The 15,300-nt window shown below is 35.4% G+C and overlaps 1 protein-coding gene across 1 annotated transcript in view; it reads left to right on the forward strand.

Annotated features, from left to right (window-relative positions):
* Positions 1 to 15,300, forward strand: part of MALRD1 (MAM and LDL receptor class A domain containing 1) — a 620,077-nt gene that overhangs the window by 287,801 nt on the left and 316,976 nt on the right. Inside the window, exons 26-27 of the mRNA XM_068545334.1 lie at positions 4,809 to 5,056; positions 8,602 to 8,893. Of these exons, the coding sequence (XP_068401435.1) occupies positions 4,809 to 5,056; positions 8,602 to 8,893 (540 nt within the window). The remainder of the gene's footprint in view (positions 1 to 4,808; positions 5,057 to 8,601; positions 8,894 to 15,300) is intronic.

Here is a 15,300-nt window from a genome sequence, read left to right on the forward strand (position 1 = left end):
CCTTATTTGGTAACAGGGTCTGTGCAGATGTAATGAATTAAAGTGAGGTCATATTGGATTAGGTGGGTTCAGACCCAATGATTGGTGTCCTTATAAGAAGAAATATGAACAGAGTCACCCAGAGGGAAAACGATGTGATAACACACAGGGCAAATGCCATGTGGCTGGAGTGGTGTAGACAAGCCAAGGAATGCTCAGATTGCCAGTAACCACCAGTAGCTAGAAAGAGGTCAGGAAGGATTCTCCCCTAGAGCCGGTAGGATGAACATGGTACTGCTGACACCTTGATTTCAGATCTTTAGCCTGAACAACTGAGAGAGAATAAATTTCTGTTGCTTAAAGCCACCCCGTTTGTTGTACTTTGTTGCAGCAGCCCTAAGAAATGAATACAATTCCCAAAGTCACATAGCTAGAAAAGTGCCCCACTCAGAACTGATGGAAGTGAACTTCTCTAATTATGCTTTTTGCTCGTTTGTTTTTAATTAGGATTTGTGAACTTGCTCTGTGCATTATCAGTAGTGTAGTAATCTAAAGATGTTCATAGTTCTAATAAACAAGTAAGTAAAACGGTTCCTTAGTCAAATAAATTGGGAATATACTTGTTGTATAAAGAAATAGTTTCTATATTGTTGGAATTCATGGAGGCTTTAATATGCTAGTGTATTTTTAAATCTCTCAGAGAGAGATATAATTTATAGGATTTATCATATTCTATTCTCTTAGCAAGTTTGAAGAACATTCTTCCTTTGCAGAACAAACTGACATCCATAGAACGTTCATATTCATATGAACAGAGTTAAAAGAAGTGATGAATGACATCATGCCAGCTCAAGAAGAATCAAGCCAAACTGGATGACTGCCATCTTCATGTAGCTACCTACCCTAGGGGAGGAGGTCTTTTAGAGCATTTCTTTATAGACATATGCATTTTCTTATCCTTCATTATTTGTAGATTTATTTTATTGCAGCCGCCATCCCCAACTGCTGCATACCACATTATAAAGGGGAGTCCTGGTACAGGGGCTGTGTCATATCATTCTTCAACTCATAGTTCTGCTACTTACAGGGTAATACTAAGCAAAGTACTTTAACTCTGAACTCCAGCTATCTCTTAAACCAAAGTAAGAACAGTAACAATTATGTAGAGATGTGGGAATTAAGTGAAATAAAACATATGAAGAGACTACTCAGGCCCTGATATATGTTATGCTCAATACACAGAAGCCCTGTTTCCAGGCAGTTTCCCATTTTCTTAAATGTGCTTTATTTATAGAATATGCTCAATAAATACTAATTCAAAAGGATACATGCGCCCCAATGTTCATAGCAGCATTATTTACAGTTGCCAAGATATGGAAGCAACCTAAGTGTCCATCAACAGATGAATGGATAAAGAAGATGTGGTATATATACACACACACACACACACGCACACACACACACACACACAATGGAATACTACTCAGCCATAAAAAAGAATGAAATTTTGCCATTTTCAGTAACATGGATGGACTTGGAGGGCATTATGCTAAATGAAGTAAGTCAGACAGAGAAAGACATGCTGCATGATATCACTTACATGTGGAATCTAAAAAATACAACAAGCTAGTGAATAAAACAAAAAAGAAGCAGGCTCACAGATACTGAGAACCAACTAGTTGTTACCGTGGGGAGAGGGAAGGGGGGAGGGGCAATGTAGGGGTAGGGGAGTCAGAAGTACAAGCTATTAGGTGTAAAATAAGCTACAAGGATATATTATACAACACAGGGAATACAGCCAATATTTTATAATAACTATAAATGGAGTATAACTTAAAAATTGTGAATCACTACATTGTACACCTGTAACATACACTCTTTTACAGAAACTATCAATTTAAAAAATAAATAAAAATTTTATATGAAATGAATAAATGAATAGAATGATATATTTTAAAAATTTGATGGTAGGATCTTAAAAGGCATTAGGTTGGGGCTTCCTTGGTGGCGCAGTGGTTGAGAATCTGCCTGCCAATGCAGGGGACACGGGTTCAAGCCCTGGTCTGGGAAGATCCCACATGCCACGGAGCAACTAGGCCCGTGAGCCACAATTACTGAGCCTGCGCGTCTGGAGCCTGTGCTCCGCAACGGGAGAGGCCGCGATAATGGGAGGCCTGCGCACCGCGATGAAGAGTGGCCCCCACTTGCCACAACTAGAGAAAGCCCTCGCACAGAAACGAAGACCCAACACAGCCATAAATAAATAAATAAATAAAAATTAAACTTTAAAAAAAAAAAAAAAAAGGCATTAGGTTGTGTTCTTTCAAAATCATGTCTGTTTTAAATGAAACATTTTTATACTTATAAAGATTGATCGATGGAAAAATTGTAGCATTTGGAAGGGGAGAAACTGGTTTGACTAATGGTACAGCTGTAGACAAAGGGATCATTTTCTTCCTGATGGCACACCTGTCTGGCACTGGCATTAATTGCTCCATGAAATGCTAGGAATTGGCATCTGCACAGAAGGCTATTTGCTACTTGTCTCACATGGCACCTGTGGGAAATAGTAGAAAATGAAATTATAAGTTGCTCCCTCTTACCACAGTGGTGTGAAATTCAAACAGCTTAGGCCTGCTTGCTGTGTTTTCCTCCACTGATATTTTAGAATTAAACTTTCCAAGGAAATATATGTTCAGAACTATAGTAAATATCAAAAGCAGAAATATGATTTACACTATAGAGATTTATGTAGCAGTATTTGTATGATCTTTTTTTAAACAAATCTGTTTTTCAGCAACGCACATCATTTCCTTATACAAATGGCCTTTCTAGATGCTGGTCTATATGTAAATCTGGTCCTCATGGGCTGCTAAATTTTCCAACATAAGGGCAACTGAATTAGTTACTTCATTTTATATTCTTAACCAAGATAAGAGTTCAGGTTATAAACAAGATGGTGAGTTGGGGTTCATTATTATTTTAGTGAGATTTACTTCCCAGTCCTTTGACAGGATACTTAGGAGAACTTTAGTATTCTGAACTAAAAGAGGCTGTAGGAATTACAGTCTATTTTAGAACAGAGTAAATTTTCAAAATAAGTTTCAAATGTAATTTAAAAACTGAAAAAAAATAAAAATAAAATAAATAAAATAAATAAAAAACAAAAACAAAAACAAAAAAACTGAATTAACAGTTGAATAGAAAATAGGACCCAACTACATGTAGTCTACAAGAAACCCACTTTGAATATAAAGATATTTATAGGTTAAAGGTAAACGTATGCAGAAATATATATCATGCTTACACGAATCGAAAGAAAGCAGGAATAGCTATTTTAATTTCAGACAGAACAGACTTCAAAGCAAGGAACATTATCAGGGATAAATACGGGCATTACACAACAGTAAAGGGGTCACTTTTCTAAGAAGACATGACAATCCCTAACGTGTATGTACCTAACAACAGAATGTCAACCTGTGTGACATAAAAAACTTCTAGAACTGCCAAGAGAAGAGATGAATCCAGTATCATAGTTGGAGATTTTCACACCCCTCTGTCAGAAATGGATAGATCCAGCAGGCAGAAAATCAATAAGGACATAGTTGGACTTAGAATTCTCACTATCCTGGAAATGGAAGAAAAACTTAAGCAATGTTAATAATAAAATATTTTTAAAAGAGATAGTTGGTATTTAATGTGACTCAACATATTTAATTTCTGCAACTTATAATAAAATCATTACAGTTTTAACCTTTTCTGTTTCACAATTTTCTTATCTCTAAAATAAGTCTATGTTTTAAAAAATAATTACCATGATTAATAACTTTTGCTTTAGGAAGGATTTCCCAGCTAAACTGTGTTGCAGAATAATAAACTTCCTAAATTCCCTACCAAGATCTGAGAAGCAAAGATGAGAAGAGAAAAGAAATAAATTACATTGGCCAAATAGGTGTTTGCAGGAGGAAATGTGTGTAATGCTGGAATATTTTCTCATGGATTTTGACACAGGGACCAGACTATTGAAGAAATAAACTTAAATGAGCCATGGAAATACCTGTGTGTAACAAACTAAACTTTCTATTTTAATGTTGCTGTCAGGGTAATATTGTAAGGTTTCTAACATTACATGATGTGGCAGGATTACTGCAATATTTTCAATTTTTTAATTGAAGTATTGTTGATTTACAATGTGTTAATTACTGCTGTACAGCAAAATGATTCCATTATACATATATATACATTCTTTTTTATATTCTTTTCCATTATAGTTTATCACAGGATATTGAATATAGTTCTCTGTGCTATAGAGTAGGACCTTGTTGTTTATCCATTCTATATATAAAAGCTACATTAGATTACTGTATTTTTTTTGTTTTTTAAAAGTTCATTTATTTATTCAGCAAATTGAGCAATTATTTGCCAGGCACTGGGACTATAACAACAAAACTGAGCAAATTCTCTCCTTTATAACACATGCATTCTGATGAGTGAGGAGTGGGGGAAGACAAAAAATAAGTAGGTAAAACATATAATGTGTTAGAAAAGTGCCCAAAATAAAAATAAACAAGTGAAGCAGGACAGAGTTGAGGATAGGAGATTTTACGTACACTGATAAATAAGGACCCACTGAGAAGGTGATGCTCAAATACAGATCTGTTAGAAGTGAATGGACAGGCCATTTGGGAAAGAATCCAGGCAGAGAGAGTAGCAAGTTCAAAGATCCTGAAACATGAGTGTGTTTAATAAGATTACTGTACTTTGTGATTGCATGCTTTATCTACTAATTTCCTTTTTCTCTCCACCATAAATTGGGAAATGTTCTCCAGGTACCTCCAGTGGGTGCTGTGATTTTGAGTTTGATCTTTGCTCCTGGGAGCAGGAGCAGGATGACGACTTTGACTGGAATCTGAAGGCTAGCAGCATCCCTGCCTCGGGCACAGAGCCAGCTGCTGATCACACCTGGCGAAATTCATCTGGTCATTACATCTTCATAAAGAGCTTGTTCCCTCAGCAGCCCATGAGAGCAGCCAGAATTTCAAGCCCAGTCATAAGCAGAAGAAGCAAAAACTGCAAGGTATGGGAAGAAACCCAGAAATATTATGAACAACTTCTGATGGAGTTAAGTACAGAAAATGAAATGGCCGGCAGCAGACCAACAAATGAGTTTGAATGTATTCAACTTGGAATATGTGAGGGAGGGAGAAAGTGAAGTAAGGGTGAAAGGGAAGGATCATTAGAGCTGTTGGAAGAATTTATCCTGTGGATAAGTTCCATAGATAAGGAATTTTGGAAACCATTGGAAAATGTCGTGGTTATTATCCATAACCATGGGTAGAACACAAGAAGTAAAATATCAGTTGTGTCCACTCAGGGAACTTGGTACTTATTGGAATTATGGGAATTTCACCATAAGAAAGAGAATTAAACAATGAGAAATAGTATAAAGTTAAATATTTCCAAGAACTAATGCGAGTCATAGTTGGCACCATGATAAAATGTTTGAAGACGTCTTCATGGAAAAGGAAAGACTGAAATTGACCCTTTAAAAAGTAGAATTTCTAGGGGCAGGAAGAAAAAATGGTTTGGCCATTATGCTGTGGAAATTTGAAGAAAACATTTATAGAGTGTTAAAAGTATAAATTTGGACCTTCATATGATGACTATGCATTTGCAAGGACCTTCACTTTATTTATTGTTTGCATGATTGTCTATTTTTATTCCCCAAAGGATTTGCGTCAGCTAGGCTAGGGGCTAAATTTATCTTTACATATAAATTAAGCACTCAGAGATGATTTCACAGAATCTTGCTTATAAGAGATTAATGCATGAATAAATTTGCCATTTATTTATATTTACGGCAAGAAATGCAATCTCCGTAAGCTCTGAACACATGTATTCTGACTGGTATATTCCCCAATGTCTGAACACTGAAAGGAAAACAAATTATATTCAGAAAGTTGCTAGCCGATCAAAGAATCAGGCTGGGAGACAATAACATGATTTAAATCTATATTATCTTCAAATTGTAATATTCTTGTGTATCTGTCTCCACAATAGAGAGCCCTAACCCCAGAAGGGGACATATTAAATCTTTGCTCAAAGGCTCCCCAGCTGTACCTGTACTTATTACAGATGTTTGTTCCTCTGTTTTATACTGACCATCCTTTACATCCTACCATTTTCCCAGTCTTAATACATGTTAAACCTTCAGTTTGTCTTAGGAGCTTTTCTGTGTCATCTTAAATTGATTTCATAGTTTAATTCTCAGGGAGTAATCACATCTCTCTTCTCTCTTCAGGCAAATTTCATAGATTTTCTGCAAGAAAGTGACATGCTCAGAGTTTTAAAGATGTAACTCAGTCAGCAGTCCAGAATGGATGTAATGAATCATACACAATTATATTAAACTTTATTTAATTAGTTTGGCAAACGTTGAGTTTTAGAAAAGCAAATAAGTCAAACTGAAATTGTATATATTTCATGTTTAATTTTTAATTAGCTTTCTAAGACTAGAACTAATTTGCAAATTTCAGAATATCTATGGGTATATAGATTTATTGATAGAGACTCAACATATATAAAATCTGGTATGCTGGGGTTTATTTTCAAGAAAGTATTGAGTAATTTGAAAGACATCGAAAACAGACTCCTTAGCTTTTCTTTTTAGACTTCCTCTAAGAATGTTCAAAAGATTTTTTTTTTCATACTGTAGTTACTAAGGATCTCATTCATCTCTATTTTCCCCTGGTCCCAGCACTATAGTTCCCACTGTTTTAAACACCTGTGTGAGAATAATGAAGTATGTCTAGGAGAAATGTCAAAATATTAATGATGAATGGTTCACTTTATGAATATTTATGATATAGATTGAATACAAAGAAGTAAGGAAAGGTCATGCTGGGAATGATTGGGTCCCTCATATATAAAAATTTGTTTATCAGGTAAGCAGAGTGACCTTCCATATTTTCATGAAAATCATTTCTGTCACTTGACCTTGTGGAAAACTTCAGGCAGAAAAAATCAAATTGGAGATTTTTCTTCCTTTTGAGGGATGGGTGGAAGGCAGGAAGGGATGCAGACATAGATTGATGATGATTGAAGTTCCAGTGAAAATGCCTCCTTAGAAGAATTTAATACTTAAGAGATTTTTATTCACTCATGTTGTCCTGTGATTAGGTTACATTGTCATCAAGTGTTCTCTGTAGAAATGGAGTATTTAGATGCTTGTTTGCATGTTGACCCAATGGCATCATTCAGAAAATGACCTCAAGAAGATAAGGAAGTATTTACTGTGACATAAAACATATGCCTTATACTTTCTGTGCAAATAAGAAGACAAAACAAGGGAGAATACTGGGAAGACCACACCTATGACTGCAAGGGCTCCAGACAGACATGTGCTATGCCTGTTGGGTAGTTTCCTTTCTTGCCTATTGACGCTGCTCAAGAGACTGTCCTCAGACTCTTTTTGTTTCTCACTTTGTGACACTCAGGTTTGACCAGTCCTCCCCAAACCAGCCAAAGTGGTCATAGAGCTCATGTTTTCCAACAGTAATGGATTAATCAATAGAAGAAACATTTTTGGATCATAGAATAATACCTGAAATTCAGGTATTATTCATCAGCTAGGAAATTTGCATAGAGTTACTTACATGGCTTAGCTCTTCTTGGTGCTCTTTGAAGTATGCATTGCATATATTGTCTAATCACATTCTTTACCCTTTAAACACATTCATTTTTCTTCTCTAGAATATAATATCCATGAGTGCTAGTGTTTCCAAAATGTGATTTTCCTGTGTGAAGATCACCCACCATTACTCTTTTCCCTCATTCATAAAAAAGACAAGACAAAAGCTTAAAAACACTCTCAGTCCCTATTGTTCCTAACTCATATTCTTCTTCCTCCTAGAATTTCCCCTGACTTTCTCCATCTGTGTAACAATCACTAAAAATCTGGTAAACTCCTCCTTTGAAACATTGAAATGTTAATCCCTGGAAATACTTACATTAATTTTTACTTGGGGGTACAACTCTCAAGTCTGCTCTTCTAAAGCATTTGAAGTAAAATTTAGAAATTGCTATTCTGGTGGTTTTGCTATGTATAGTACAGCCCTGAGGATCTTGTAGAACTAAAGATGTGTTTCAAGTGCAAGGATGTGGTGGAATAAGCAATAAAGTACTCTGCTATTTTGAAGAAAATGACTTAAGTTTCATGAGATTAGAAATGATTTTCTTTAGTACCTGATATTTCTTAATCATGAAAAGTCTTTCTATATAATACATCACTTTTTAATGATATTTTTATTCCTTTGACAGTGGATCTTAAGAGTTTTTGGAGGAATCCTACTTTTATAAGTCACAGAAAGGAAGTGAACTCTGCTCATTTTTCAACTGAGTTTCTATTTGATCCTTATTGTACTATTTTGCATGTTTTGCAACATATGATTTAAGGCTGGCCTAATTTCATTCATTGGTAGAGTACTCACAGAGCAATAGAACATACAGATCTAATTTTCCTTCAGGAATCTGTTAAGAAAGGAGAGGACAATATGATATAATTGAAAATAAGGTGAAATTAATTATACTAATTATATATAATATACTGATTCTTGGTTACAGATAATTTTTCATTATCACATGTATGGACATGGCATTGGAGCGCTCACTTTGATCCAGGTATCAGTCTCAAACCAAACGAAGGTCCTACTTAACCTCACTGTAGAACAAGGCAATTTCTGGAAGCGGGAAGAACTATCCCTGTCTGGTGATGAGGACTTCCAACTCAAATTTGAAGGCAGAGTTGGGAAAGGCCACCATGGAGATATTGCACTGGATGACATTGTGCTTACAAAGAACTGTCTATCATTCCATCACTCCATGAAAGAGGAACTCAACGTGCCTCTTCCAGCAGGTACATTTTAATTTGTTTGTGTGGTGCTTTTACAGAGTGGTAGGTGGGAAGGAAGGAAATGGAAAAGAAGTGACATAAACACCTAGTAAATTATTGTTTTCATAAAGAAAAATCTTTTTGAATCTAAAATGTTATCTTTCAAGCCTTTACTCATAAACTTGCCTTCCAACATTTCTCCAAGCTTTGGTATATTTACCAGTTCCCCACTTCCTAGTTTAGTCAATTTCTTCTTAGATCAATAAACTAAGACTCCTTTGTTTTCAGTCTGATTCAGAATTCAGTCCTTAGTAAATATCAATTCACTCTTAATACAATATAAGAACATCAAGAACAGACTTACTCAACTTTAATTAGATGTTACTGTGGTTACGTTATTTACTGTATTCTTTTTAGACCAATACTTTATTCATTTGAATGTTGAGTTTATATATTTAAATAGTTTAGATGATTGAATATGTCCATCCATTCACCTAAAAATTTAGGGGTAATTTGTCTAAATAATTAGATTATTGGTAGATGTCCAATATAATACATACAGTGACAATATTGTAAGAAGTGGAAATAGCAAGTAGCATTAATTCATATAAAATATTAGAGGATGAGATGAAAATGCAGTATATAGTGTTAAAATGACAAAAGAACAAATTTTGGAACTTCCCTGGCGGTCCAGTGGTGAAGACTCTGCACTCTCAACGTAGGGGCCATGGGTTCGATCCCTGGCCTGGGAACTAAGTTCCCACATGCTGCATGGCGGGGCAAAAAAAACAAAAACAAAAAACCAAATTTTATCAGTTGATAATATGACATATATTAATATTTAAACCATGAGTTTGGAGTAGAAAATAAAAGTGCCATTCATTTTATATATGAATTATATCTTGTAATTAACAAAAACAAAAGTGCTTTAAGAAGAATGAACTAGTTTGTTTGTACTGACTTTTAACATGGTGGGTGGAATGGGGAACACTGCCATTTCTGCCATAACTTCCTCATACATTTTAAAGGGAGTGTTTTAATTTGGTTAAGAGTAGGTTTCCAGATAAATATTTTCCCATTGACACATAGTTAAGCCAGGCTCCTTGCCTGATGTTTCCAGCACTATATGGAATAGTACAGAGGAAAAGAAACATTTCAAGACTGTGTTGAGGGATAAGTATACTTATGTGAATTTAATGTAAAAGCATTTCAAATACCTCAGACTAATCTACTTTCTTTTTCTTTTTTAACATCTTTATTGGAGTATAATTGCTGTACAATGTTGTGTTAGTTTCTGCTGTATAACAAAGTGAATCAGTTATATGCAAACGTATATCCCCATATCCCCTCCCTCTTGAGTCTCCCTCCCACCCTCCTTATCCCAACCCCCAAGGTGGTCACAAAGCACCGAGCTGATCTCCCTGTGCTATGCAGCTACTTCCCACTAGTTCTCTATTTTACATTTGGTAATGTATATAGGTCAGTGTTGCTCTCTCACTTTGTACCAGCTTACCTTCCCCCACCCCGTGTCCTCAAGTCCAGTCTCTATATCTCTGTCTTTATTCCGGTACTGCCCCTGGGTTCATCAGAACCATTTTTTTTAGACCCCATATATATGTGTTAGCGTACAGTATTTGTTTTTCTCTTTCTGAGTTACTTCACTCTGTATGACAGACTCTAGGTCCATCCAATTCGCTACAAATAACTCAATTTCATTTCTTTTTATGGCTGAGTAATATTCCATTGTATATATGTGCCACATCTTCTTTATCCATTCATCTGTCGATGGACACTTAGGTTGCTTCCATGTCCTGGCTATTGTAAATAGAGCTGCAATGAACATTGTGGTACATGACTCTTTTTGAATTATGGTTTTCTCAGGGTATATGCCCAGTAGTGGGATGGCTGGGTCATATGGTAGCTCTATTTTTAGTTTTTTAAGGAACTTCCATACTGTTCTCCGTAGTGGCTATATCAATTTACAATCCCACCAACAGTGCAAGAGGGTTCCCTTTTCTCCACACCCTCTCCAGCCTTTATTGTTTGTAGATATTTTGATGATGGCCATTCTGACTGGTGTGAGGTAATACCTCGTTGTAGTTTTGACTTGCATTTCTCTAATGATTAGTGATGTTGAGCATCTTTTCATGTGTTTGTTAGCAATCTGTATATCTTCTTCGGAGAAATGTCTATTTAGGTCTTCTGCCCATTTTTGGATTGGGTTGTTTATTTTTTTGATATTGAGCTGCATGAGCTGCTGATATATTTTGGAGAGTAATCCTTTGTCAGTTGCTTCATTTGCCAATATTTTCTCCCATTCTGAGGGCTGTCTTTTCATCTTGTTTATGGTTTCCTTTACCATGCAAAAGCTTTTAAGTTTTCATTAGGCCCCATTTGTTTATTTTTGGTTTTATTTCCATTTCTCTAGGAGGTGGGTCAAAAAGGATCTTGCTGTGAATTATGTCATAGAGTGTTCTGCCTATGTTTTCCTCTAAGAGTTTTATAGTGTCTGGCCTTACATTTAGGTCTTCAGTCCATTTTGAGTTTATTTTTGTGTATGGTGTTAGGAAGTGTTCTAATTTCATTCTTTTACATGTAGCTGTCCAGTTTTCCCAGTACCACTTATTGAAGAGGCTATCTTTTCTCCATTGTATACTCTTGCCTCCTTTATCAAAGATAAGGTGACCATATGTGCATGGGTTTATCTCTGGGCTTTCTATCCTGTTCCATTGATCTATTTTTCTGTTTTTGTGCCAGTACCATACTGTCTTGATTACTGTAGCTTTGTAGTAGAGCTTGAAGTCAGGGAGCCTGATTCCTCCAGCTCTGTTTTTCTTTTTCAAGATTGCTTTGGCTCTTTGGGGTTTTTTGTGTTTCCATACAAATTGTGATAGATTTTGTTCTAGTTCTGTGAAAAATGCCATTGGTAGTTTGATAGGGATTGCACTGAATCTGTGGATTGCTTTGGGTAGTATAGTCATTTTCACAATGTTGATTCTTCCAATGCAAGAACATGGTATACCTCTCCATCTGTTTGTATCATCTTTAATTTCTTTCATCAATGTCTTATAGTTTTCTGCATACAGGTCTTTTGTCTCCTTAGGTAGGTTTATTCCTAGGTATTTTATTCTTTTTGTTTCAATGGTAAATGGGAGCGTTTCCTTAATTTCTCTTTCAGATTTTTCATCATTAGTGTATAGGAATGCAAGAGATTTCTGCGCATTAATATTGTATCCTGCTACTCTACCAAATTCATTGATTAGCTCTAGTAGTTTTCTGGTAGCATCTTTAGGATTCTCTATGTATAGTATCATATCATCTGCAGACAGTGACAGTTTTACTTCTTCTTTTCTGATTTGGATTCCTTTTATTTCTTTTTCTTCTCTGATTGCTGTGGCTAAAACTTCCAAAACTATGTTGAATAATAGTGGTGAGAGTGGGCAACCTTGTCTTGTTTCTGATCTTAGAGGAAATGGCTTCAGTTTTTCACCATTGAGAACGATGTTGGCTGTGAGTTTCTCATACATGGCCTTTATTATGTTGAGGTAAGTTCCCTCTATGCCTACTTTCTAGAGACTTTTTATCATAAATGGGTGTTGAACTTTGTTGAAAGCTTTTTCTGCATCTATTGAGATTTTCATATGGTTTTTAACCTTCTATTTGTTAATATAGTATATCACATTGATTGATTTGAGTATATTGAAGAATCTTTGCATTCCTGGGATAAACTCACTTGATCATGGTGTATGATCCTTTTAATGTGCTGTTGGATTCTGTTTGCCAGTATTTTGTTGAGGATTTTTGCATCTATGTTCATCAGAGATATTGGCCTGTAGTTTTCTTTTACTGTGACATCTTTGTCTGGTTTTGGTATCAGGGTGATCATGGCCTCATAGGATGAGTTTGGGTGTGTTCTTCCCTTTGCTATATTTTGGACGAGTTTGAGAAGGAGAGGTGTTAGCTCTTCTCTAAATGTTTGATAGAATTCGTCTGTGAAGCCATCTGGTCCTGGGCTTTTGTTTGTTGGAAGATTTTTAATCACAGTTTCAATTTCAGTGCTTCTGATTGGTCTGTTCATATTTTCTGTTTCTTCCTGGTTCAGTCTCAGAAGGTTGTGCATTTCTAAGGATTTGTCCATTTCTTCCAGGTTGTCCATTTTATTGGCATATAGTTGCTTGTAGTAATCTCTCATGATCCTTTGTATTTCTGCAGTGTCAGTTGTTACTTCTCCTTTTTCATTTCTAATTCTGTTGATTTGAGTCTTCTCCCTTTTTTTCTTGATGAGTCTGGCTAATGGTTTATCAATTTTGTTTATCTTCTCAAAGAACCAGCTTTTAGTTTTATTGATCTTTGCTATCATTTCCTTCATTTCTTTTTCATTTATTTCTGATCTGATCTTTATGGTTTCTTTCCTTCTGCTAACTTTGGGGTTTTTTGTTCTTCTTTCTCTAATTGCTTTAGGTGTAAGGTTAGGTTGGTTATTTGAGATTTTTCTTTTTACTTGAGGTAGGATTCTATTGCATTAAACTTCCCTCTTAGAGCTGCTTTTGCTGCATCCCATAGGTTTTAGGCCATCGTGTTTTCATTGTCATTTGTTTCTAGGTATTTTTTGATTTCCTCATTGATTTCTTCAGTGATCTCTTGGTTATTTAGTAGTGTATTGTTTAGCCTCCATTTGTTTGTATTTTTTACAGATTTTATCCTGTAATTGATATGTAGTCTCATAGCGTTGTGGTCAGAAAAGATACTTGATGTGATTCCAATTTTCTTAAATTTACCAAGACTTGATTTGTGACCCAAGATATGATCTATCCTGGAGAATGTTCCATGAATACTTGAGAAGAAAGTGTATTCTGTTATTTTTAGATGGAATGTCCTATAAATATCAATTAAGTCCATCTTGTTTAATGTGTCATTTAAAGCTTGTGTTTCCTTATTTATTTTCGTTTTGGATGATCTGTCCATTGGTGAAAGTGTGGTGTTAAAGTCCCCTACTATATCTGTGTTACTGTTGATTTCGTCTTTTATGGCTGTTAGCATTTGTCTTATGTATTGAGGTGCCCCTGTGTTGGCTGCATAAATATTTACAATTGTTATATCGTCTTCTTGGATTGATCCCTTGATCATTATGTAGTGTCCTTCTTTGTCTCTTGTAATAGTCTTTATTTTAAAGTCTTTTTATCTGATATGAGTATAGCTACTCCAGCTTTCTTTTGATTTCCATTTGCATGGAATATCTTTTTCCATCCCCTCACTTTCAGTCTGTATGTGTCTCTAGGTCTGAAGTGGGTCTCTTGTAGACAGCATATATATGGGTCTTGTTTTTGTATCCATTCAGCCAGTCTATGTCTTTTGGTTGGAGCATTTAATCCATTTACATTTAAGGTAATTATCGATACATATGTTCCTATTACCATTTTCTTAATTGTTTTGTGTTTGTTTTTGTAGGTCTTTTCCTTCCCTTGTGTTTCCTGCCTAGAGAAGTTCCTTTAGCATTTGTTGTAAAGCTGGTTTGGTGGTGCTGAATTCTCTTAACTTTTGCTTGTCTGTAAAGGTTTTAATTTCTCCATCAAATATGAATGAGATCCTTGTTGGGTAGAGTAATCTTGGTTGTAGGTTTTTCCCTTTCATCACTTTAAATATGTCCTGCCACTCCCTTCTGGCTTGCAGAGTTTCTGCTGAAAGATCAGCTGTTAACCTTATGGGGATTCCCTTGTATGTTATTTGTTGCTTTTCCCTTGCTGCCTTTAATATTTTTTCTTTGTATTTAATTTTTGATAGTTTGATTAATATGTGTCTGGCATGTTTCTCCTTGGATTTATCCTATATGGGACTCTCTGCGCTTCCTGGACTTTATTGACTATTCCCTTTCCCATATTAGGGAAGTTTTCAACTATAATCTCTTCAAATATTTTCTCAGTCCCTTTCTTTTTCTCTTCTTCTTCTGGACCCTTATAATTTGAATATTGGTTCATTTAATGTTGTCCCAGAGGTCTCTGAGACTGTCCTCAATTCTTTTCATTCTTTTTTCTTTATTCTGCTCTGTGGTAGTTATTTCCACTATTTTATCTTCCAGGTCACCTATCCTTTCTTCTTTGTCATTTATTCTGCTATTGATTCCTTCTAGAGTATTTTTAATTTCACCACCTGTGTTGTTCATCACTCTTTGTTTGCTCTTTAGTTCTTCTAGATCTTTGTTAAATGTTTCTTGTATTTTCTCCATTCTATTTCTGAGATTTTGGATCATCTTTACTATCATTACTCTCAATTCTTTTTCAGGTAGTTTGCCTATTTCTTCTTCATTTATTTGGTCTTGTAGGTTTTTACCTTGCTGCTTCTTCTGTAACATATTATTTTGTCGTTTCTTTTTTTTTTTTCTTTGATGGGTGGTGCTGTATTCCTGTCTTACTGGTTGTTTGGCCTGAGACATC

This window comes from Eschrichtius robustus, chromosome 1, assembly GCF_028021215.1.
Source record: "Eschrichtius robustus isolate mEscRob2 chromosome 1, mEscRob2.pri, whole genome shotgun sequence".
In the NCBI taxonomy this organism is placed as follows: Eukaryota; Metazoa; Chordata; class Mammalia; order Artiodactyla; family Eschrichtiidae; genus Eschrichtius; species Eschrichtius robustus.